General features: G+C 48.6%; 1 protein-coding gene across 10 annotated transcripts in view; it reads right to left on the reverse strand.

Annotated features, from left to right (window-relative positions):
- SLC39A11 (solute carrier family 39 member 11) overlaps positions 1–24,884 on the reverse strand; it is a 289,255-nt gene that overhangs the window by 83,024 nt on the left and 181,347 nt on the right. For all 10 annotated transcript variants that reach the window (XM_086355939.1, XM_086355936.1, XM_086355937.1 and 7 more), the window contains one exon: positions 21,871–22,041. In XM_086355939.1, the coding sequence (XP_086212065.1) occupies positions 21,871–22,041 (171 nt within the window). The remainder of the gene's footprint in view (positions 1–21,870; positions 22,042–24,884) is intronic.

Genomic DNA, 24,884 nt, shown 5'->3' on the forward strand with positions numbered 1-24,884 from the left:
CTCCATACTTGTGATCCAGGCAGCGTGTGGGTCACAGATACTACTGTGAATGATAATAAGAGTCTACTGTACTGCCAGTGCCTCTGCAGGACTCAGTTTCCACGTGTGCAGAATGGGTTTGTGAGCATTGACTGCGATAAGGAATAAGGCTGCCACTGGCGGTAGAGAAGACTTGAGTGTCTCTCCTTCTTCCTCCTTCCCTTCTGCCAAGGTGATCAGGCAAGAAGGAGACAGAATTAGACAAGGGATTTCAAGGGTGGGTGCTCAGAATGGGAGGTTCTATTTATTTCGGGAAATACTGGAGAAAGGGGCCAAAGGTGTGTGGAAGGCAGATTGTGAGGCACCGTCTCAAGCCTGTCTTCCTTCAGTTTGTAGGCTTGGATTTGAATGTGACCTCATTGGCTCACTTGGGAATGTCAGGTGGGCTCCCAGATCAACTTGAGGCCCCAACAGTGGGGACCAGGTGTTGGGACTCAGCGCTGACTTGTGTCAAACTTCTCTGGCCATCAGCCCTTTAAAGCACAGATATCAGGAGAGACACCTGGTCCAGTTACAATTGACCATCCTTTTGACTATCAGAAGGAGTGGGCTGTTCACAAGGCCCTGTACCCATTGTTTTAGTGGGATTTGGGGAAGCAGCAGAGATGTGTGTCCTAAAGGTGCCACCTTTGAAGGACGCTTGCTTGGGACTTGCCTGGTGGTCCAGTGGCTAAGACTCTGCGCTCCCAATGCAGGGGGCCTGGGTTCAATCCCTGGTCGGGGAACTAGACCCCACACGTTGCTTCTAAGAGTTCGTGTGCCGCAGCTAAAAGATCCCACACGCTGCACCAAAGATCAAAGCCCGCACGGGCAGGGACGAATCGAGAGAGCAGCAGTAAAACACATGCATTACCACGTGTGCAATCAGACAGCCAGTGGGGATGTGCTACATGGCTCAGGGAGCTCAAACTGAGCTCTCTGACAACCAAGGGCGGGGGATGGGGCGGGAGGCAGGAGGGAGGCTCAAGAGCGAGGGGACACACGTGTCTCTAAGGCTGAGTCGTGTTGATGTGTGGCAGAAACCAACACAACACAGTAAAGCAATTATCCTCCAATTAAAAATAAATAAATTTTAAAAATTAAAATTCAAAAAAAATCGCACGTGCCACAACCAAGACCCGACACAGTCAAATGAATAAATAAAAGCAGATATTTTAAAATAAATAAATGAGTTCGCTTAACTATCTGAAGTCTCTGGGTTTTTTTAACTTTTAAAATGGAGAAAACACTAGTAACAATAACCATGGACTAGTATTGAAAGAAAATGTCTTTCCAGTTGTAAAACAGTAATGGTTAATCTACTGAAGGTGAACATACACCTACTCTATCACCCAGCAGTTCCATGCCTAGGCGTATACACGAGAAATGAGTACACGTGTCGGCCAAAACACGTGTGCAAAACATTCACTGTGGCTCTTCTTCTAATGGCCCTCAAACACCCATGCGTCCAGCCACAGCAGAATGGACAGCTGGCAGTATAAAAATGCAATGGACTCCTCCTCATTGCCTGGCGGTCCAGCGTTATAATGGAAAACAATGATGGTAATCATCATCGTCTAATGCAACATGCTCATGGATGAATCTCAAGGCAAGAGAAGCCAGCCACAGAAGAGAACATGCAGCATAATCGCGCTAAGTGATATAAAAGAACAGGCAAAATCTATCTTTAGTAAAATAAATCAGAATAGGAGTTAAGAGATAACTACTATTAACCGATAGCTACTATTCTAATTCATTCTACCACAGATAGATGTTGCCTGTTATTGAATATCATTGGATGGAATTCTACTCCATGCTCTCTTCTCTATCTTGCCTGGGAATGAATACCAAGAAGTCTTCTGTGCTGCTAGAAATGTTTTGATTTGATCTGAACAGTGGTCACAGGGATGTAGACACTTGTAAAAATTCTCTAAGATCTGTCTTTTGGGACTTCCCCGGTGCTTCCAACATGGGGGCGGTGGTTTGATCCCCGGTCGGGGAACTAAGATCCCACATGCTGAGCAGTGCGCCCCCAAAATTTTTTTTTTAATTTAGAAAAAAAGAAGAAAGATTCATTTTTCTGTGCATATGTTATAACTTGATTTTTTTAAGAAAAGAAAAGATTGTAATTTGAAAGCTTGTGGGGAAGATTTTCTGAGAAAAAAAAAGATATATTTTTAGAAACCCACATGGATCTCAGAAGTAAGGAGAGAGGTCCGGCACCTTTGAAAATCAGAGGTGTGGTCACTGAGATGCTGTAACTAATACAGCTTAATTCTCCTTCCTCCTCCAGCTCTGCCTTCAGCGGTGCGAACCTTGGCAAGTCACAAGCTTCAGCCACGACCTACCTTATCTTTGAGGTCGGTTTCAATTCTAAATTCTTTGACCATTGGGTAAAAGGCAGGATTTTTTTTTAAACAAAGGAGTCTTCACTCTCTTCTCTCTTTTGCAACCAGACACAATTTCCTTGCCTTCATCCTCCCACCACTGGCTGGCTGAGAAGCTCTCGGGGTGCGGAAACCACACTGCCCGTGTCTTCTGCACTCGGCTAACCAGCTCAGGAGATGAATACAACAGAGACGGTTAGATGAAAGAGCACTACTTTGCCATGAAGGATAATGGATCTGAAGCAAAACCTTGTATCTATAAAGGCTATGACATCCACAGTAAAACTGACACATCCGAAATAAAAATTCTGTCAGCCAAGCAGTCTAACAATACAAGGTTTTGGAAAGGGTAACTATTTCTACCAGCCAGCTTAATGGACCCATGAATAAACTGCCCTGTTCCCCTCCCCCAAACTTGGCTTTGGTCATACACACACACACACAAAGATACTGTATTTCCTTTGGCTGGAAACAAGAAAAACTAAACATATGATGTTTGAGGAGAAAGCTACTCCCCAAGGTCATGTTAATTAGAGATCATTTCTGCAGGCAGACAAATAGCTGGGCATTCAGACTGATGGGCTGTCAGCCTTTTTCTTTCACTGGATCTTCCCCCAGAGTCAAGTGTAAGAATCAGCACCATTGTATCCTAGGCATTTAGGTTGCTATTTGAAATGAGAGCAACAATAAAAAGCAATGTGAATCTGAGTGATTTAGCATCTAGCGTCTAGGGATGGATACACACGTCACAAAGACGCCTAAAGCAGTTCAACTGAAACTGTAAGACTGCAGAAGGAATGGCTAAACACACAAAAAGGCAGCGTGCTTTCAAGTAACTTAAAGGCATTTGCCACTGAGCGAGGCAGAGTGGAACGGCGCAGGGCCATCCAACAGCTCAGGAGACCTGCTTCGGGTCCCTTCTCTGCCACCACCTGGCTGTGAAAACTTGGACAAGTTCATCCAGCGTCTTGATTTGTGAAATGGGCACATCAGGATAAATTAAATGATTTCCAAAGTCCCCTTTACATGAGGAGCTTTACTATTACACGATACATAGATAAAGATACAAAGTCTGCTCTTACAACGTCCTCCTGTGTCAGTAAATATTTTGACAGTCTTTAAAGAGGGTTTGTGTCTGGGAGGGGCTCACATGCTCAGAATCACTACCTCTTCTTTTTTGGAGACAGCACTCCGATTTTGAGAAACCCCCACCTGACTAGGGCAATCAGATTTTCTTTTCTCAGATTCGAAAACCGAGATGATGGTAACAGGGGCAGAAAAGAGTCGTTTCTGAGTCATCCTGGGGTCAGCCCTTTGCAGAGCCTGTCCACCAGCACACATCCATCATCACAGATCTCGGGAGGCTTTGCTACTGGCTCTCCAAAACCTGGATACTCTGTTTTCCTTTTGAGTCTCTGAGTTACTCCTTATCTCTCTGAGAAAATTCTTGGTATGATTAAGCTGGCCAGAGCTGACCTCTGTTGCGTGCAACCAAAGAATCCTAGCTGACACAGAACTCTTGATAGAATATTCTTTTTAAAAAGTTATTTATCTATGATTTCTCTGGGTCTTTGTTGCTGTGAGCAGGCTTCTCTCTGGGTGTGATGAGTAGGGGCTACCCTGTTGGGGTGCAACCTCTACACGCCAGGGCTCTGCATCTGCAGCACACGGGCTCAGCAGCTGCAGCACGTGGGCTCTCCAGCTGGGGCTTGGCAGCTGTGGCTCATGAGCTTAGTTATGGAATCTTCCTGGACCAAGGATCGAACCCATGTAGCCTGCATCGGCAGGCGGATTCTTTACCACTGGTCCACCAGGGAACTCACTGGCACAGAACTCTTTTCTGATCTGTTGTGGGACTTTAAATCATCTTTAGGAATAACAGAATTGAATTCATTCAAAAAATACCCTAAAAAAAACGAGACTGCAAAATCTTATAAGACATCCTTTCTTTTTAACTAGAATAAGTGGAGCTACTGCACATTCTGAGTCATAAACTTAATTTTCTGCTACTGAGAATGTAACTAAGATTAACTTGGTGAAATAGCCTGGTTCTTTATCATGCTGAACCTCAGCTAAGGTCGACTGCATTCCAAGTATCAAACCATGGAATTAGTTCTGTCCTCCTCTATAAACATGGATATCACCGGAATCCTTTGCAACTCCTGGCAGCATCCAACCCCAGGCATTCCCTGGAAAGAGAACAGAAGCTGATCACTCAGCCAAAAGCCTATGATGGCCCTACTGGGAGTTCTTCTGACAGGAAAGCAATGAGCTTCTTTTTAGCAGGTGGTCCAAAGCTGTTGCAGAGCTGTGAGTTTCAACAGTACTTTAGAAGGAGTACAGTGCTGACCGTCAGGGCAGAGCGGGCTCCGCAGGTGGTGCTAGTGGTAAAGGCCCTGCCTGCCAACGCAGGAGGCGCGAGAGATGCGAGTTCGTCCCAACTCTGGGTTGGGAAGATCCCCTGGAGGAGGAAATGGCCACCCGCTTCAGTATTCTTGCCTGGAGAACCCCATGGACAGAGGAGCCTCATGGGCTACAGTCCATGGGGTCACAAACAGTTGGACATGACTCAGCACAGCACGGCAGAGGAGGGCAGAAGGGGGCAGAGGGGAGACTCTGAAGAAGGACACCTAACCCATTCACAGACTGGCGTCATCCTCCCTGCTCCTGTGCTTTTGGGAACCCACACTGAAAGCTCGTCACTGACAGTGCTACTTATTTATGGTTGGGGACGGCTGGTTATGAGACTCTGAGGATGACTTTCTTGAAAGGACAGAGCAAGCCATCTAATGGGGCTGACCTGGTGTCAGAACCCTGCTGAGAACAGCAGCATTACCCTCTGGTTCCAAAACGGTGTCATCTAAACCAGTAGCCACGTGTGGCCGTGTAAATTTGAATTAATAAAAATTAAATCATAATAGTATCCACATATCCAATATGGCAGCTAGCAGGTACCATACGGCCAGTGTGGAACCTGACGATTACCATCGTCATAGGAAGCTCTACTGGACAGAATGGATCAGAGGGGCCTGACCTCTGTGCAGGTCTCAGTGAGGAGTTGCCCCTTCCATGGGGGCTCCTTCCCAGTGGCCCCACGGAGAGTGGGTGAGCAAGGAGGCCAACCACATCAAGGACCCCCTTGAAGACAGTTGTCGGAGTGAGGATGAAGGAACTTGTTACTGTAGCCCAGTGAGGGACCACTCCAAGGAAAATGTTTGCAGAGCTTGGCATGCCTCCCTGGAGAACTGCTCTCTGCTCATCTCCTTGGAAGAGTCTCGGCGGGAGAAGGTGGCTGGGAGAACTGCAGTGGCTGAAGGATGAGAGGGGGCTGTCCTGGGGGTAGCCTGCATCTTCAGAGGGCAAGGGGCCAAGGTGACATTTAGGAAGGTGACTTGATACAATCTGAAAGGCTTCACCCCTCAGAGGTCTACCTACAAGGGCACATTGATTTTCATGGAATTTGTGCAGAGAGGACCATCCAGGGGAGAGAAGGGACTCCTGAGGCATCGTCACGAGAAGCCCTGTCCCCACCAGTGGGTATTCCCATGAGGAGGCGCAGACACCATGGGATGAAGGGTCCACCCTGGAGAAGATGCTGTGCTAAACGCACCCGTGACTAAATCACAAACCTAACCTTTTGGGAGACGCCACCTGGACACAGTCCCCCTCCCTACAACCACTTCCTTCTTTCTTCCTTCAACTGCAAGGAGCCAGCAAGATGAGCAAAATATGGGGATTTTAAAAAACACAAAGAAAAGAGAGACCGCCCACCTCTGACCCACTGCAGGCTTCTAAGGTTAATCGGACCAGAAGCTGTTTGTGGAGAGGAGGAACGTTACACCGGATGGGACTGAAGTTACATCGGTCTGGCGTGTCAGCACCGAATGCAACAGTGAAAGTGCTCGTCAACCCGAAACTTCCCGAAAAATTTCAGCATCTGCCCAGCGAGCACCCAGGGGTGGGGCAAGGGAGACCAGTGGAGGGGTTAGGAGTGGCGACTGCAGCGCCAGCGGCGATCTTGGACGACGGAGCAACCTTAAAGCCATAAGCAAAGCCAAAACTGGAAAACACCTATGTCTCTGGATTTGTTCTGTATTTGCCATACCCATGCCAAACCCAAGCCTGTTTCCAGGCTTCTTTAAAGGAGAGAAGAAAGGTTTTCTGTGCAGGCGGCCAACCCCTTATCCTAAGTGGGAAATCAGAAAGAGGTGATTGGAGAGATTATATACATTGGTCGTCAAAGTCCCACATGCATCCTTCAGAAGCATCTTGCTTACATTTCTGAGTTGAGGAAAGTTCCTGAAGGTGGTTGCCCAGTCATAGAGTGTAGGCACTTTCCATGACTGTATTCCTCAGTTTGGACTTGAACTTGGGGATCCCTACACCTCTTACAGGCACAAACTCCTAGACACAGCTTTGATCCTCAGTGGCACCGGGGAGTTATTTTCTAAAACATCTTAGCTATTTCTTTTGCTCTTTCTTCCCACCCTTATCCCCGTGCCAGGGAGAAAAAAAAATTAGCCAGCCAAGAGTACATCCAATTCCCTTTCTTAATTAGAAGCAAAACGTTGGAAAGTGATGGCACAGTCGCTTGAAAAGCATTTGCAAATTATCCAGGAGTGCAAAGCGAGCATATTAAGGAAAGCAACAGAGGTCAGGGCACCTGTTCCAGGCTAGTGGACAGGGTGATCCACACCCACAGAGTGCCTATCAATCACAGCCAGTGGGGAGACCCCTAATCCCTTCACTCTTTGCTGGCCACGCAGGGAGAAGGGCTCGTGCAAAATTAAAAAAAAAAAAAAAAAAAAACACAGAGCCAATAGCACAGCTAGGAAATCTATCCTCCCAAACTAACACAACAGAATGCCTAGTAGATTTTAGGGAAGCGTTCAAATAAATAATCACTTCCTGATAGTGGAGATGAGCTTTCACACATTTCAGCCTGAGCTGAAGCTCAGAGATGTGAAGGACAGAATTTCTTTTCCAAAAGAAAAATTTACTTCTCATCTCATGGACCCTCAAGAGACTCTTGAGAGTCCCTTGAACTGAAAGGAGATCCAACCAGTCAGTCCTAAAGGGAAATCAACCTTGACTATTCATCTGAAGGACTGCTGCTGAACCTGAAGCTCCAATACTTTGGCCACCCGATGGCAAAGAGCTGACTCAGTGGAAAAGACCCTGATGCTGGGAAAGATTGAGGGCAGGAGGAGAGGGGGACGACAGAGGATGAGATGGTTGGATGGCATCACCGACTCAATGGACATGAGTTTGAGCAAACCCTGGGAGACAGTGGAGGACAGAGGAGCCTGGCATGCTGCAGGCTTACCGACTGAACAACAGTTCACTTATAGACAAGGAATGACGCCTTCTAAACTCTGTGGTCTAGGGAAGGAAGGTGTGGTCTTGATCATGAGCATTTTCTGACTTCAGTGGTTCTTGGGAGCCAGTTGTGCCATAGCAGATGTAGGAATGGCTGACTAGAGTGGATCCTAGGCTTTGTTTTCCAAGAAAATGTTAAGAGCACGTAGGCACATGGTAGGCACTCCATGGATGCTGCCTATGACATCGCCATCACCTCCCAAGGCAAGCCAGGAGATTTCATTCTTAGATGGCTGTAACTGAAAAGACTGTTCCTTCAGCTGTGCTGACATTTGTCCCCCTGAGCCCTCCACTGCTTGGTTGGAAGAGAACACAGAATGAGCCCAGACTCTTCCCCACGGTGGTCCCTCCAAGGTGTAAAGTAGATTCTATCACCTACATCTGCTTTCTCCAGCCTAAAATGTCCAGTCATTGCAGCCACTGCTTCCGTCTTTGAGTTTCCAGCCCAGCGTGGTGGGGAGGCTCATCTGTAGGTTCACGGATGTGTAAATGTCTTCTACCCTTGGGTACCTGGAGGAGGGAGCAGATGGCGCAGGAGTCCCAAGGGAAACCACTTTTAGGGCTGACTTATCTTCCCAGGGCTCCCTCAGTGGAGAAGAGGTTAGGAATGAATATTTAAAGAAATAATGACCAAATGAATGATTATGTCTCTCGTTGAATTAAAGCCCCAATTCTTTTTCTTGCTCCTGAGTATGCTTGTATCGCATGTTTGAGGGATCTAATTTCAGGACTCTACTTGGGTCCCTCAGAGTCTGTTCATTTTTCACCTCGATAGAGGCCGTTGGAATTCCAGCAGTTTGGGATCTTGCAATTTAATGACTTAGCCATCCCTCAAATTACCTGTCCCTCCAGCCTTGTGTTAGCTCCAGATTAATTGCTGTGCCATCAGTGTGCCCATCTGAGTGATTAATTAGATTATGGTCAGCTTAGATTCATGTTCCTGTTGTTTTTTTTTTTTTTTTTAAGGCAGAGGAGATATCCTTTGTCTTGTCTTTCTGAAACGCAGGGTGTTATGGACTGAATTGTGTCCCCAAAACCCATATGTTATAGTCCTGACCCCCAGGACCTCAGAATGTGACTGTATTTGGAAATACGGTTGTTGCAGATCCATTAGCTAAGACGAGGGCATGCTGGAATAGGGCTTGTCCCTAATGCAACATGACCGGTCTCCTTCTGAAGCAGATGCTTAAAGAGGGAAGACAATTGATGAGACACAGGAAGAAGACGGCCCTCCACAACCCCAGGGAGGAGCCTGGACCAGACCCTTCCCTCCCTGCTGGGAAGGAACCACCCTGCCGACACCGTGACGTTGGACATCCAGCCTCCGGGTCTGTGAGGCCACAAATGCCTGTTCTTTAAGCCCCTCAGTTTCTGGTACTTTGTTGAGCAGCCTTAGGAAACTAACACAGAAGGGGAGGACCAGGCAGCCCTGGGGTCACTCTCAGCTACAACTGTTTCCTCTGAGATACAAGACCCTCTGTGCCGTAAACGCCCCCAGGGCAGGGGAAGGGAGACCTGGGTGCCAGCCCCAGAAGCAGCCTGCCTCAGTGCTTCATCCGCTGATACCACAGCAGAAAGCAGATGTGAACTTTCGTGGCTTCCACAACGAACCCCTTCAGGATGGCCGTGGGAATGTTTTTCTGACTCGTGAGCACCAGAGTTAAGAGGAAGATGTCCAGGTTTACTGATGACCACCATCTGAAACACGCAAATAATTCAAAGGCAGAGAATGGAAAATGGGACGCTTCTGCCACCATGATCTCCAAAAAGGGACACTTCCCCCTCATGGAAAGAGAAAAACCGGGCATGTTGGATTAGGGACAAATCCTATTCCAGCGTGCCCTCATCTTAGCCAATGGATCTGCAACAACCGTATTTCCCATTAAGGTCACATTCTGAGGTCCCGGGGGTCAGGACCTCAATGTATAGGTTTTGGGGACACACTTCAGTCCATAACACCCTCAATTCAGAAAGATGAGACAAAGGATATCTCCTCTGCCTTAAAAAAAACAAAAGGTAACATGAATCTAAGCCACATATAATCTAATTTATTGAGACAATAAATGAAAACTCAGAATTCAAGAGTCGAGTTGTGTAACAGAGTAGGGTTGGGTCCTGGGGTCCACACGTCTAAAAAGAAGTCAGGATTACAATCATTGCTTGATTCTGTTGGTATCAGAAAGCACTCACTGATAACCAACAGCAACGCAAAACAACTCCCTGCTTGTCAGCTCGGGTACGAGCTCGGCTGTGTCTTGGACAACACGTCAATTTGTTGAAAACACATGTAGCAAAAGAAGCCGCGTCTCTTCCTCCAGGTGTCAGAGCAAAAATCCTTCTACTCTTCCGGCCAGCAACCCAAAGGAAAGCACGGGGATTTGTGGCTTGGTTTCCTTGACAACCTGATCTTCACTCTAGGCACCATCTCCTGTCTCTAAGCAACAGGGCACTCTTCAGACTTACCGGGAGGTAAAACTTGGCACTTATCCGGAGTCTTGAGGAGCAAGCATATTAGGGCAGGACCCCAGGAGCGTGGGAAGGTGCCTGCCCCAGATGTCCTCACCAGACCCCAAAGACACCCTGGGATCCGCCCTCCCCAAATGCTGCTGCTGCTGCTAAGTCGCTTCAGTCGTGTCCGACTCTGTGCAACCCCATAGACGGCAGCCCACCAGGCTCCTCTGTCCCCGGGATTCTCCAGGCAGGAGCACTGGAGTGGGTTGCCATTTCCTTCTCCAACTACTGAGTGCTTGGAGTTCCACGCCTCCACTCTCCGCCCCGGCTTACCTCTGTCCTCTATCAGTTCATCGGCTGGCTTCCCACACGGCCCCCTGCACACAGAAAGGCCCTACGTGGCCCTACGTGAAACAGGCTGACCCCAGAGCACGGGGCACAAAACACAAACCCAAGATGCTGCAACAGTGACTTAGTGGTTTTTGTAAACAAACAAAAAAGTGTTTTATTGGAAGAGGAGGAGGAGGGAAAAATGACTATTTTGCTGTACTGACATCTAAGAAGACTTCGTTTGCGCCTCAAAACAGGATTCGGAAACCTTTCTCTCTTCCTAGCCATCAGGCCCCCACCTCCTCCCCATCGCAGAGCAGGGAGGATTTCTGAGAACATACAGAAGAGGAGCAAATGAGCAAGATCTCTGGAGGTGACAGTTTTGAATGTTAAGAATACCAAGAGAAGAGAGTTGATGAGTGCAAAGCCCGGAAGTTGAAAGGGAATGAGATTTGGATGGCGAAGGTGCCGAACATTCAACGGCCGGGTCCAGTAATCAGGATCACGGCTGTTTTTCTGGTACCTTTACGCCTCAGGCAGGCTCATCTGCTACCAGAGATCATACTTCATGCTCATATCACCTGTGAAGAGCGGGGTGCAGCCTGAATTATTCACCTTCCTTCCTTCAGCTTGGAAAGTTGTCATACATAACAATCACACGGTCAGTAATTTTCAAAATATGATGGAAACGAGAGACTGACTCCTAACTCTTACTTATCCATAGTAAGGGGGAATTTGGCTTGTCTAAATTGCTATAATGCAAATGTAATCTCCAAGTTTTATTGTCCCCGGGAACTGTGAATCATCTTCTAATTAATTTTTTTTTCTGACAGCTCACCAGCGTGACTGATCTGTTTGAGATTCATGCCCCTGTTCATTCTCCCTGGAGCCAACCAGGAACGGACCGCTACTCACACTTAGGTGTCATTTCACTCACTGCACTCAGTCAAAGAAAGGGGAACAGAAAATGGAATTCTGATTTCAGAATTTCAGAATTCACCCTTGGTTAATTGTTATTTGCAGAACATGAGTAACATTTTAATTATCTTTAACTCCACATCATAAAAGCTAACAAGGGAGTGGAGACAAAACAGAATAAACAGGGGCTTATTAGGTACATAATTAATGGGCCCTAAAATTAGCCCACATGAATATGAATGAACTGGGACCATTATAAAGCACGCACCTCAGACGTTATCAACTGATTAAACTGCATCTCAAATGTCACCAATTGACTAAACTTGTTAGGTGGCACAGCTTCTGAACAAACGAGGTCACTCAACAGGAGAGAGACAGACCCACCAGAAGATGCAACGGGGTCCTGTGATGGGTTATCAGGCAAGCAAGGGTGCTGGGTATTTTTATCAACCAACATTTTAGAAGGGCCACCATTCTCTTCACAGTGAAGCAAGGACAAATTAAACTCTTGTCGAAGATCGTCGTAAAGCCAGTGGGGACTCTGGACTTTTTATTTAGCAGCACGATCATACTTTCGATTAAGGAGGGCAGCAGCGGCCAGCACGCTCTGAATAACTGGTGCAGTGACATCTCTACATGGTCCACACGCCAGCGATGCCGTCCAGTAGAACCTCCTTTGAGCGTGGCGCTGTCCTCAGCCGGCTGTCCAATAAGGCAGCTCCAGCCGCCACGGCTCTCTAGCAGCTGACATGTGGTGAAGTACCACCGAGGATCTGGATTCTGGGTTTTATTTAATCCTGATCAATAGAGGAACATCTGGTGGCTCCAGGATTCAAGCCCTGGCCTTGTCCACATGGGAGTGTACTTAGCTGGGCTCTGAAAGGCTTCACACAAACCATGCAGGGGGCCCCCAGACCTTTTTGGCACCAGGGATCGGATTTGTGGAAGACAACTTTTCCACTGACTCGGGGGGATGGTTTCGGGATGATTCAATCTCACTGCATTTATTGTACACTTTCTTTCTATTATTATTACATCAGCTCCACCTCAGCTCGACAGGCATTAGATCCTGGAGGCTGAGGACCCCTGTATATCTGCCTGGCAATTGTAGAAAGACTGGAAGTCACAGGAAGCTTTGAGTCCTAATACAAAAATAGGTTTGCATTCTCTTGCTTTAACTTTTTTTCCCTTTAATTCACATAATATGTAGCAGGATGATGTAACCCAGGAGATGTGTAAATGGGTTTTGATTTCAACCCTCATCCTTGTGCAGCCTTCCAACAGAGACTTCTTGTTCTGATGGCCAGAGACGAGCACTCGGGCACCTGTGTGTCTGGAGCCTCGAGGCCGGAGCTGATGGTGAATCTAATGTTGCCCTGTCGCTTTTGAGCAGTGACGCAGGGATCCGAGAGCTGCGATTTCACTCTTGGGGAGTTTGTGCCAGTTCTCACCTTCCGACCCCACGGCCTGATTTGGGAGCGAGCTAGGAGTTTCTGCCACAGCACATACGCAGGAGCACAGAGCTCGGGGCGGAATGTCACCCCAGACAGGAGCCCGGGCTAATTATCGCATCAGGCTTCCCACTGAGAACCAGATAATTAAAGGAGAATGTTACAGTGTTTCCAGACGCCTGGAGTAAATGTTATCTTCAGGTGTAACCTCTGGAAGAGGAAATGAAAAGTGATCTAAGACGGTCCCACCGAGACCACCAAGACCAGAACCAAGCGATCTTTGAGGAGAAAAAGGAAGCTGAAAGTAGGCAGGTGGAGGGATGTGAGGGGCCGGGAGGAGGTGAGGGAAATTAACCTTGTTCAGGTCCTACTGTGTCCTGGCCATGGTTATCCGCACTCCATGGCAGGCAACACGGGAGTGGCTTTGCTTGCTGCCATCTCACTGGACACTGAACCACAAGATAACCACAAGATATTATTCCCATTTTGCATCTGGGAAAACTGAGACTCCCATAATCTCACCTAAGGATCTTCAGCTAGCAGAGCATCTGGTGGCTCCAGGATCCCAGCCCTGGCCTTTCTGTCTCTAAATCCTGTGCTAGCCTCCTTCCTTGATGTGGTTAAAGAGGTGACTGTCTGCCTGGGTCCCGCTCATCCCCACTCGACAGTAGAGAGGGCTGTGGGGGTTGCACGGTGACCATTCCACACACACTTCTGCAGAGCCCACAGCAGCAGGTGCCGCTGGGCGAGGATGAGGCTTCCAGTCCAGGTTTCCTCTGCCAAGATCTCCTTGCTGGACAGAGCCTGAGGCATCAGGAGTGACCCCCACACCAACATGCCGATGTGATGCTGCAGGCATTAACATCTGATGTGGCAAGCTTCAAAGAGTGAGAAGCATTTCCTGAACATTCCTGGAACTGTTGCTGAAAAGCTCTGTGATCCACTGGAAGAAAAGTGATGATGCTCATTGAGGTTCGAGGGGCCGATGGAGGTGGCACGTGGACTTCCCTGGTGCTCAGACGGGAAAGAATCTGCCTGCAATGCAGGAGACCCGGATTTGATCCCTGGGTCAGAAAGATCCCCTGGAGAAGGGAATGGCAGAACCCATTCCAGCATTCTTGCCTGGAGAATCCCATAGACAGAAGAGCCTGGCGGGTTGCAGTCCATGGGGCCGCAAAGAGTCGGACATGCCTGAGCGTGCATGTACAGCAGGGGAGGCGTGTGGAGATGTGTGTGGACCTCACTCTACCAGGACCTGCTCTGTGCCCGTGAGCTTGGTCTTTAACCTCCCTGGCTCTCAGTTTCCAAAATGTAAACCAGGGTCTCAAATATCTAAATTGTCTAGAGGAGCACTGGACGTCTGAAGTCTCAGAAGGCCTCAGGAAGTGGTGGCCTCTAGCATCAGTGATTTGTAGTTTTGAGTAGGGTTCAGCTTACCCACTGACTGAGCCTGGGTCTCTGGCTGCAGAAAATATCCCTCCAGTTTCTGGAAGCATAGATCAGTGAGATGGCACTAGTGGTAAAGACTCTACCTGCCAATGCAGAAGACGCCATAAATGCAGATTCGATCCCTGGGTTGGGAAGATCCCCTGGAGAACGAAATGGTAACCCACTCCAGTATTCTTGCTGGGAAAATTCCAAGAACAGAGGAGCCTGGTGGGCAACAGTCGACGAGGTCACAAAGAGTCGGACACAACCAAACACATACATATAGATCACTGTAGAATCAGCGGCTCCTGCATCGAGGTTTTCCTGGAAAGGTCCACGTATAACAGCAGAATTCTCTACTCCTTCTTTGCCCCAGGAAAATGAAGACTCAATGAGCTCTTCTTTCTGGCTGTTGGCTCCTTCCTGCACCTGCTCACGGCTGCCCCTGCAAAGCCCCCCGGGCAGCAGGTGGAGATCACAGGAGGATAGAGTGAGTGCTGGGGCTTGTGCCACCAACAATCCCTGGGCCCCGGGGATGGCATCTTTCCTGGCCGAGGAGACTCTGCAGACGTGATGATCCCGGATTATCTGGGGATGGGGTAACGCCCGCTGACTACCTGGGTGGGGCCCAAATTGCAGTCACTGGGGTCTTTATAAGAATGAGTCAGGGGGAGAAAAGGTACAGAAGGGGACGCAATGTGACCATGGAGGCAGAGGCTGGAGCCGTGCGGCTGCAAGGCCAGGAAAGCCAGCGGCCCCCAGGAGCGGCAAGAGGCCAGTTCCAGTGGCAGCGTGGCCCTGCCAACATGTGGCCTCCTGGCCTGCAGGCCCGTAAAGAAGAAATCTGGGCTGCTTGAAGCCACTAGGTTAGGGAGAATTTGTTCCATTGGAAGCTAATACAATCCTTCATTCTGTCTCCCACCAGTAATTCAAACAACTCCAAGAAGAGTCTCTCAAGCATAAAGGAATAACTTTACTTTCATACTTTTTGTGTATGTTGGGGAGAGATGAGGGATGTTGAGGTGGTTAGGTGGTGGAGAGCATTTTGGGGGTCAGCAGATACAAGCTATTATATGTAGGAGGGATAGACCACAAAGTCCTACCGGATAGCCAGAGAACTGGATTCAAAATCCAGTGATAAACCACAACAGAGAAAAGCACTTTTTGAAAAGAATGTATAACTGAACAGCAGAAATCAATACAACACTGTAAATCAACTATAATTCAATTAAAAAAAAGACCATTTTACCTACTTACACGAATCACAAATATTCATTATAGAAGAGCTGAGTTATGACTCTCACAGAAACATGAAGGAAACAATCAGCTGTAATCCCGTAACTCCAGGATCCCAAGATAACCAACCAGTGTTAACATACACAGGAATAAATCTGTGAGGTTTTGTTCCCTGAAACAAAATCACTTCTGATGAAAACGTCGAGCGTTTGGTTTAAAGCCATGAAATGGGGTCTGTTAGGAGCCGTGAAGGGAGATGAGTCACATGATTCAAAGCAATGGTCGAACGGTTCTAGAGACACGGAGAGCGACCTCCGGCTCTGTGGGTGTCACGGTAACAGCCAGCAAAGCAACCTCGACTCTCGGCTCTGATGCGAAGAAACTGCATAAAGCAAGTGACTCACCTGGCCGCTTCTTCTAAAGATTTTTTCAGGTCAGGTCAGACAGCAAGGCAAGTCCAGTGTATCCTGGTGATGCACAGAGCGTAAATGCGTCCCTCAGCCCACCTGGTGGCCAAGGTGGAGAGGAAGCTGGGATACCTGGGTCCCCTGATGGGAAGGATGGCAGGTCCCCAAAGGCGCCAGCCACCCCCAGAGCCCGAATAGATAATGCACTTCAGTACGAACTGTACTCAACACGGCTCCAAAAAGGAGATGGACTTATTACAAAACAGAAGCACTCACAGACTTATGGCTGCTGAGGGAGGGGGGAAGGATCAGAGGAAGGATAGTCAGGGAGTTTGGGATGGCTATATTAAGCGGATAACCAACGAAGTCCTGCTGTACAGCACAGGGAACTCTGCTCAGCCTGGATGGGAGGGGAGTTTGGGCAAGAATGGAAACAGGTGTGTGTATGGCTGAGTCCCTTTGCTGTCCACCTGAGACGATCACAGCATTGTTAATCATCTACCCCAACATAAAATATAAAGTTAAAAAAAATAATAACATTTTCTTTTGCTTCTGAAAAAAGAGAAGACAATACAGGCCTTCTTATAAGAAGCTCCATTTACGAGGGGGAAATAAATACATATAAATAACTGCCATTGAGAGCAATAACTATCAAGACAGAAGCAGATACAGGATGTGGGAGGGAGGGGTGTCACCCAGAAAGGAGCGGTGAACGCTGTGAAATAAATGGAATAATGGACTGGGCTTCCCTGGTGGCTCAGAGGTAAAGAACCCGCCTGCCAATGCAGGAGATACACGTTCGACCCCTGGGTCAGGAAGGTCCCTGGAGAAGGAAGTGGCAGCCCACTCCAGTATTCTTGCCTGGGAAATCCCATGAACAGAGAGGCCTGGTGGGCCACAGTCCATGGGGTTGCAGAGTCAGAGATGACTGAGCGACTAAACAATAGTAATAAAGTATTAATGCTACTTATTTTTCATTGACTCGTTCAAGGCCAGTGCTGGAAGGAACCACCACGATCATTTAGCACCCCGTCCCTCCTCCAACCACCAAATTTTCAAATGGAGCAAAGGAACCACCACGATCATTTAGCACCCTGTCCCTCCTCCAACCACCAAATTTTCAAATGGAGCAGTGCTTGAATGAGATAACTTCTAGAATCCCTTTAAGCTCTAAATTTAACTTTTCAGTACAAAGACCATAAGCTACTCATGAAAAGAGATTAATAGAAACTCGATGGCTGGCTGATTTTTAATTCCACTCTGACACAGAATGGCAGCCTGTTTTCCAAAGGCCTGGAAATCTCTGGAAGGCTCTGAGCCCTGGAGTGTATCCAGCGCTGCAGGGAAAGCCCATTAGGACACAGGGAGCTCCAGAGGCTACAGAGTGGGGTCGTGTTCACGGAAAGCGTGCAGGTTTCCTTGGGAGATCATTTTCCAAAGGACTCAGCTCCCCAGGCTGAGCCAGAGACGGACTGTGAAGTGCGGAGTCGACCCTCCCCTCAGGAGTCTCTGCAACCCCGCCTTGGGCCGGCAGGGCTCAGGTCTACTGGCCTCCGTCAGTCATCACCCTTTTCTCCGGAAACATTTCAAGCACCTGCCCAGCTGGACAGTTTGTTTCTCTAAAGCAGGGGGTCCATCCTACTCTGGAGCTGTGGGTGGCCTTCGTGAGGTCTGTGAACACCCAAGGGCCTGGAAGTGTTAGTCCCTCAGTCGTGTCTGACTCTCTGTGACCTTAGGGACTGTAGCCTACCAGGCTCCCCTGTCCGTGGGATTCTCCAGGCAAGAATACTGGAGTGGGTAGCCACTCCCTTCTTCAGGGAATCTTCCAAACTCAGGGATCGAACCCAGGTCTCCTGCACTGCAGGCGGATTCTTTACCATTTGAGCCACCAGGGAAGCCTGTGAATACCCCAAACTGCCTGCAAACGGGTTTGCGTGCAACCGTCTCTTACAAGAGGATCCACAGCTCTCAGCAGAGTCTTCACGGGACTGTGAGCCACAGATGTCTAAGGACGCTTTTATCCTTGCCCTGTGTCTTAAATATGAGCGCACACCCAAGTGCCCCGGGTGTGCGCTCACACCTGTGTGCGTTCTCAAGCTCTAGGAACCTCTGGGAGACAGCACACACGCTAACAAGCTTTCGGCGTCCACAGTTAAAAAAATAATTTTTTAAAACAAAATGTCATCCCCAGGACATGTAAAACTGAATCAGCCAAGACAAAAAAACTTCAAAAAAAATCAATTATCCATTTAGTCACTGTGAAAATCTATCTTAAAACCCAGAGTCTCTGGGAACACCAAAGCTCTAGTTAAATTTTTAATAAACCATGAAGGCAAGTGTTAAAGAAGAGACCTTTTCAAAGGTAGGCTGGTGACAGAGAAGCTCTTGAAACGGTGCTCATCAAAGGGGACGAAGCTGCCCGAAGGTGCCAGTGAACTTTCCTTCAGACTGAAGTCAGGAGCTTGACACTCTGGGATTGAGCCCCACTGGAGTCTTGGGAAGCACATATATTTATATTTAGATCTTTATTCTTTTTCAACTGGTTAAACAAGGAATCTTACGTGGCAGAAAGAAAGCCACTAATTACTGTGACTGAAAAGATAGCATAAGCATAATTCTCTTCTCCAAGGATTGAGAATTGAATCCATAATTCTCTTCTCCAATAATGTGCTCAACCTGTTAACTCCAACCTGCAGTTAACAGGTTGAACATGTCTGTGGAGGTTTGGGCGCTGCCCTCTGCAGAGCCGTCGGTCTCCCAGTGGGCTCATCAAGATACTGGGGGTGTGGGACTTCCTCAGAGGTCCAGTGGCTACGACCATGCATGCCCAAGGCAGGGGAGCCAGGTTCCGTCCCTGGTCAGGGAACTAGATCCTACATGCTGTAACTAAGGATCCCGCATGCTGCAATTAAGACCTGGCACAGCCAAATAAAAAAATAAATTTTAAAAATTAATTAATTAAAAAAAATACTAGGTGTGAGTGTGACCAGATCTTTCCACGGGGGCAAACCCACTTTGGTCAGATTTGTGCCCGGGGGTCCCACATACAATATCATCTCAATCCATACTGTATAGCAAGCTCCAGGAAAACAATCAAAATAGCTGACTGTTTTTGGGCAAAACCTTGACTTTTACCCAAAGGGAAAAAGCCAAGAGGGAAATGAGAGGGAAACAGAGGCTGAAAAAAAATGAAGCCAATCAGCCTATATGATCATAGGATAGACATTCCTAAGAATCAGGACAGAAATACTTGAGGAAAATGCTTCTCGTTTAGAGGAAAGCCTGAGCCTAAAAAGTAATTAGACACTTAGTCTTTCGACACATTTCATGTCTATACACACACACACATATGTACACAGAGAGACAAACACACACACGTGTAAGGTTTTCCCAAGTGGTGCAGTGGTAAAGAACCTACCTGCCAGTGCAGGACACGCACGTTTGACCCTGGGTTGGGAAGATCCCCTGGAGGGCATGGCAACGCACTCCAGTAGTCTTTCTTGGGAAATCCCATGGGCAGAGGAGCCTGGGGGGCTACAGTCCTTGGGGTCCCAGAGAGTCGGACACAACTGAGTGACTGAGCACACACATATACATACATGTGTGTATGTATGTATGTATGTGTGTGTGTGTGTGTGTACTGGAATACATAATATATTGAAATTTTGCCTTCTCTAAAAATGACCCCCCAAAATCTTCATTGCATAAGCAAAAGAATTTCAAGTTACCCACCGAGGGATAAACTCGGTTTGGCTGTGGCCTTTTCTCCCACAGACTGAAGCCAGAAGATAACAGTATTCACAAGGGCTTCAAGGAGAAATACGTGCCCCTGGCGAGCTCTGCCCAGAGCAGCCTTCGCACCTGTGTTGGGGTAACAGGGTGACATTATGAACTCTGCAAGGACTCAGGTAATATATCACCTGGGGCTGCCCCCTGAACAAGGTCATCACTCAAACTTGAGCTCTAAAACTATGAAAGATGAATCAGAGCGTTTAAGAATTCAAGACTGAAGGAGTGAGGGGACTTCCCTGGAGGTCCAGTGCAGGTGGGGGTGTTCATCCCAGTCCGGGTACGAAGACCCCACACGCCTCGGGGCAGCTGGGCCCGCGCACCACAAACCACTACGCCTACGCTGCGACCCGGACCCGACACAACTGAAACGAAGTGAACGAAGTACTTTTCAAAGAAGACTGAAGGAATCAGGAGCGTTATCCACGCTAATAACAGCTTCCGCTTTTCACATGCTCAGACGGCCGCAGTACTGTATATACTGTGTATGTACACATCCGATCTTATTTATCAAAGTAGTGTAGATCACCTTGTAAAGAATAGCCCAGTCATCTCAGTCACAGCATTATCCCCACTTTATAGATGAGAACACCGAGGTTCAGACAGCTCAAGCCGTTGTCAAGATAAACTATTTAGTAGGCCATAGAGATGGAACTCTAAAATGTACCACAAGGGATTCCCCAGCATCCCTCAACTTGGCTTTTAATAGTATCTCCTGTATATTTAGCTGTTGTTTCTAGTTATTCTCTATAAAACATATTATTTTTTAAATAGAACACCAACAAGTTTTTTTTTTCAACGAAAATAAATCCAAAGACATGAAACAAATTGGTTCAAATTTGCTAAAAAGGAAAGGATCACAATGCAATCGGGAGGAACCTCTGTATTCTAAGTCAGTCACTAAAGGGATGTGCCTGTAGACTTAAATCATACATAACACAGGACTTTTCTGATGGCCCAGTGGTTAAGATTCTGCACTTCCTCTGCAAGGGGTGCAGGTTATTAATCTGCCTGGCCCATCTCTGGGAACCCTGCGTCTCAGGTGATGGGCATCCTGACCAGGCTCACCTGTGAATGACTGCAAGAAGGAGGAAGGGACACATCCCCCCGGAGGCTGACCGGAACCAGGAAACAAATGTTCACCTTTACTCTCCCTTTCTGTATAAGAGAAGCCTGAATTCCAACTCAGGCAAGAAGATTCTTTGGGACGTGAGTGCACCATCCTCCTGGTTTGCTGGTTTCCCGAATAAAGCTGCTATTCCTTGTCCCAACAACTCACCTCTTGATTTACTGGCCTGCCATGCAGTGAGCAGTACAACCTTGGACGTGGTAACGACAGGGATATCTCCGAAAGATGCCCCCAGGAAGGAAGCAGGTGAGACAAACACCAGTGTAAAACGATACTGAATTCAATACTTTAACGGAGCGTCAGGGGGACCTGCCTGGTGGTCCGGTGGTTAAGAATCTGCCCTTCAATGCAGAGGATGTGGATTTGATCCCTAAGCCCACGTGCCACAACTAAGACCCAATGCAGCCAGAAATAAACAAACATTTAAAAAAAATTTTTAAAGCATTAAGAAAAGCCACAGACATTCCATATTTACGAGAGGCAATAGCTAATGAATCTGTGCCCAAATAACTTGGTATCAAATATGTGAAGAAAGGAACTCAGAGGTGGACACTGGAGTGAAATTGTCTGCAGTAACTGGAACAGGAAGTTGGAACATACGATGACCAATCCAGAGCCAGTAACCCGAAAGATAAACTCAGGAAAGACTGGCGCTCCCTCCCCCACGGCCCCCTGAAGCAGGGGTCCCCAGGCTCCAGCCACAGACGGGCACTTGCTGTCAGACCAACGGCAGCACTAGATTAGACATAAAGTGCACAAGAAATGTGGTGCACTCGCATCATCCCCAAAGCACCCCCACCGCCCCGGTCCACAGAAGCATGGTCCCAGATGCCAAGAAGGCTGGGGCCCACTGGAGAAAGGACCCGCACCACAGCTGCCCAAGCCCCGCTTCAAGTCGCTGAGCTGACAAAGACGCTCCCACTGCGGACGCTCGGGCGGGCTCTCACCTGGGATATTGTGGATGGTGATGGCCAGGATGAGCAGCGCGATCCGCCGCCAGCTGCTGCCGCCGGGCTGCGCCGCGCTGCCCCGAGGCGGCCCGGGGGCGGCGGGGCCCTCCGCGAGGTCGGTGGCCACGGCCCTCTTCCTCTGATACGCCTCGCCGTTCTCACTTTTGTCTGAGCAGAAAGAGAGGGACATAGAGAGAGCCGTCAGAAAGAAGGTACGTCGCGACTTGGACAAGCAGTGGTGGGGGGAGCTTGCACGACCGGACGAGGTCTATTTCCTAACTTCCTAATGGTCCGTACATGCATCCATCTGGTCCTCCACACCTTCATTCATTACTCTGTTCTTAGGATCAGATTATCCCAAATACTCATGGTTTCCCAAGTGCCCAGATTATCCCAAATATCCATGGGTGATTTGCCGATTCCTAATGGAGGCAAACTGCCCGGCTCTGAAGTACAGGAGAGCAAGACTGAGATAGAGAATCCAGGCTGCGGTTCGCAGCCCCTTACCTATCAGGGAGGCTTCCCGGAGGAGGAGGGTCTTGATCAAATCTTAAACCCGCGGTGGCACAAATAGAAAGTAGAGTCTCTCCATCATCTGAGCCTGCAGACCCTGACTCGGACGACGCAGACAGGCCACCAGGTCCTGTCGTTGGGATGTCCACCGCGAGCAGTGAGACCTGACAGCCCAGTTTTGACTTGCTCCCCCAAGGGGGTTACTAGTGGCCTCTTGCACTCTCAAAAGTGTCCTGCTTTGGAGGATAAACTGTGTGACTTCCCAGGCTGGGGGGAACAGCAGAAGCTTGACTGAGGCTCTGCTCTGACAGGGCCAGCAGGGGCCTCCCCATGGTGGCCGCTTCCCTTCTCTGGGGACACGTTTTTCACAAGTAAAATCATTCTTGTCTCTGAGCTGAAAACTGCAGAAAACTTTTCCCAACATCAAAGTAAGAAACTTGGAGGCTTCCGTTACCCCTGACCCCAGGAGGGTGGTGCGGCCTCTGCTTACTCTTGGCGGAAAAGCAAGACAAGGGCGCTTATCTCACATCCTGGGTACTTCATGTCAAGACCAGACTCTCACTGCATAAATGGGATCAGATCTTCGATTCCCTTTTCAGATGAGCAGACTTTAGTGGAATACATCAAAACATGAAAACAGCAACAACAACAAAAAAACAAACCATTACGCGGTGGTTTGCTGAGACCAAGCAGCTTGAAGAGGAAGAAAGATGTGCAGGGCAGGTGGGCTCGCTCCTCCCCAGCTGGCCTCTGGGGGCTTTCTCCCAGGGACAGCGGAGGCTCAGAGCCACTGGGGAGAAGGGGCCTGTGATCCATCCTCTCAAGTGCCAGGGTCATCAGCCCTCCAATGATCGTGAGCCACAATGCATGACACCAGCCCCTGGAGGGTGCAACTGTCTCAGGGGATTGCGACTCCTCCAAGGCGATACTTGCACAAGCAGAAGCTCAACATTCACTTTGTGGTGTCTATACGTGTGTGCATGCACGTGTGTGTGTGTGTGTGTGTGTGTGCACACGCGCAAGTATGCAGTTACCCCTGGACCCGCCTATCTTTTTTAAATTAATTAGTTTGTCTGCGCTGGGTCTTCGTTCCTGCTCAGGCTTTTCTCTAGTCATGGCGAGCGAAGGCTACTCTCCAGTTTCGGAGCAGAGTTTCTCTTGCTGCAGAGCACAGGCTTTAGGCACGTGGGCTCAGCAGCTGTGGTGCACAGGCTGAGCTGCTCTAAGGCACGAGGGATCTTCCCAGACCACGGATCGAACCCGTGTCCCCTGCACTGGCAGGTGGGTTCTTATGCACTGCTCCATCGGGGAAGTCTAGTACCGTCTTTCTTGCCTCCAATATTAGATGATCTTCGTGTGTGTGTGCACAGGTGTGTGCTTCTCGGCACACCTCGTTTTTTTTTTTTTTAATTGTTGACAATACCTGATAACTCAGGCTACAGAGGCTTGTCGTGGAACTGAACAAAATGCGTGGGATTTTAAGTCCATAAACACCAAAGGCACAAGCAAGCAGGCCTAAGTGCTGGGCACAGAGGAAGCTGTGCAGTGATGGGGGGCACTCAGCTGTCTCCGGGGCCAGTCAGTGGACACCCGGATTCTCCTCTGAATACACAGCCCCAACAGGGATGCTCTCTGGTGGGAGTTGATAGAGATAAAATAAAATAAAGGAATAACTCTTCCCTTTGGGATTTTCATAACTTCAGGAAGGACAGACGGTTGGACATGGATCACGCTCTTGAATCGAAGGGACAGAAGTGCACTGTCCCAAAAAAGCATGGGGAGGCCACGCTCATATCTGTCACTGTCACAGAAGGATCCGACTCTAGACCTCCTGCAAGTGACGCACAGACAGCAACGGAGCCAGGAGCCTCGTGAGCAAATTCCACCACCAAACACACGTTTAACAGGAACATCGAGAGGTGTAAAGACTGATAAACCCAGGCGAGGATGCGCACCTCGCCTCAGGGTCCTCGCCGAAGTGTGAACACGGATGTGGCTGCCTTTCCCTGGTGGGAAACGGGAGGGTGCGAACGTCTGATGCGCTGGGAAAGGTAAATAAGCCAGCATTTGATAACAGTTGCTAATGAGCCTGCAACGAGGAACATTAGTCCAGATAAATCATCACCGAGACGAAGGGTGCGTCCCCAGCCGTGAATGTTCTCGCCTCTCCTGGGAAGGCTGGTTAAATCTTCACACTCTGTCCAGTAAGATGCCAGCACCGCAGACAAAGGGTGACCCCTTAACAGAGGCAACAGCTGAGCCTGGTGTGGGATCAGGGATCGACCCGTGAGATTTCCTGGGAGAGGAGAGGTCTGGGCACTTTTCAAGCAGGATTTGGCAAAGGGGAAGGACGTTTTGCGGAAGAAACAGCCGATGTCGGGTTTAGGAATGAAAAACCTCACCAGTGACATGGGGGTAATACTGAGAACTTAGTCTCAACAAATCCTCCTTCCTTAAAAAAGCCCCATGAGGTAGAGATGATCCCCTTCAACAAACGA

The sequence above is a fragment of the Bos grunniens genome, chromosome 19, assembly GCF_055505025.1.
Source record: "Bos grunniens cultivar Pamir isolate PY7600 chromosome 19, Bosgru_T2T1.0, whole genome shotgun sequence".
NCBI lineage: Eukaryota > Metazoa > Chordata > Mammalia > Artiodactyla > Bovidae > Bos > Bos grunniens.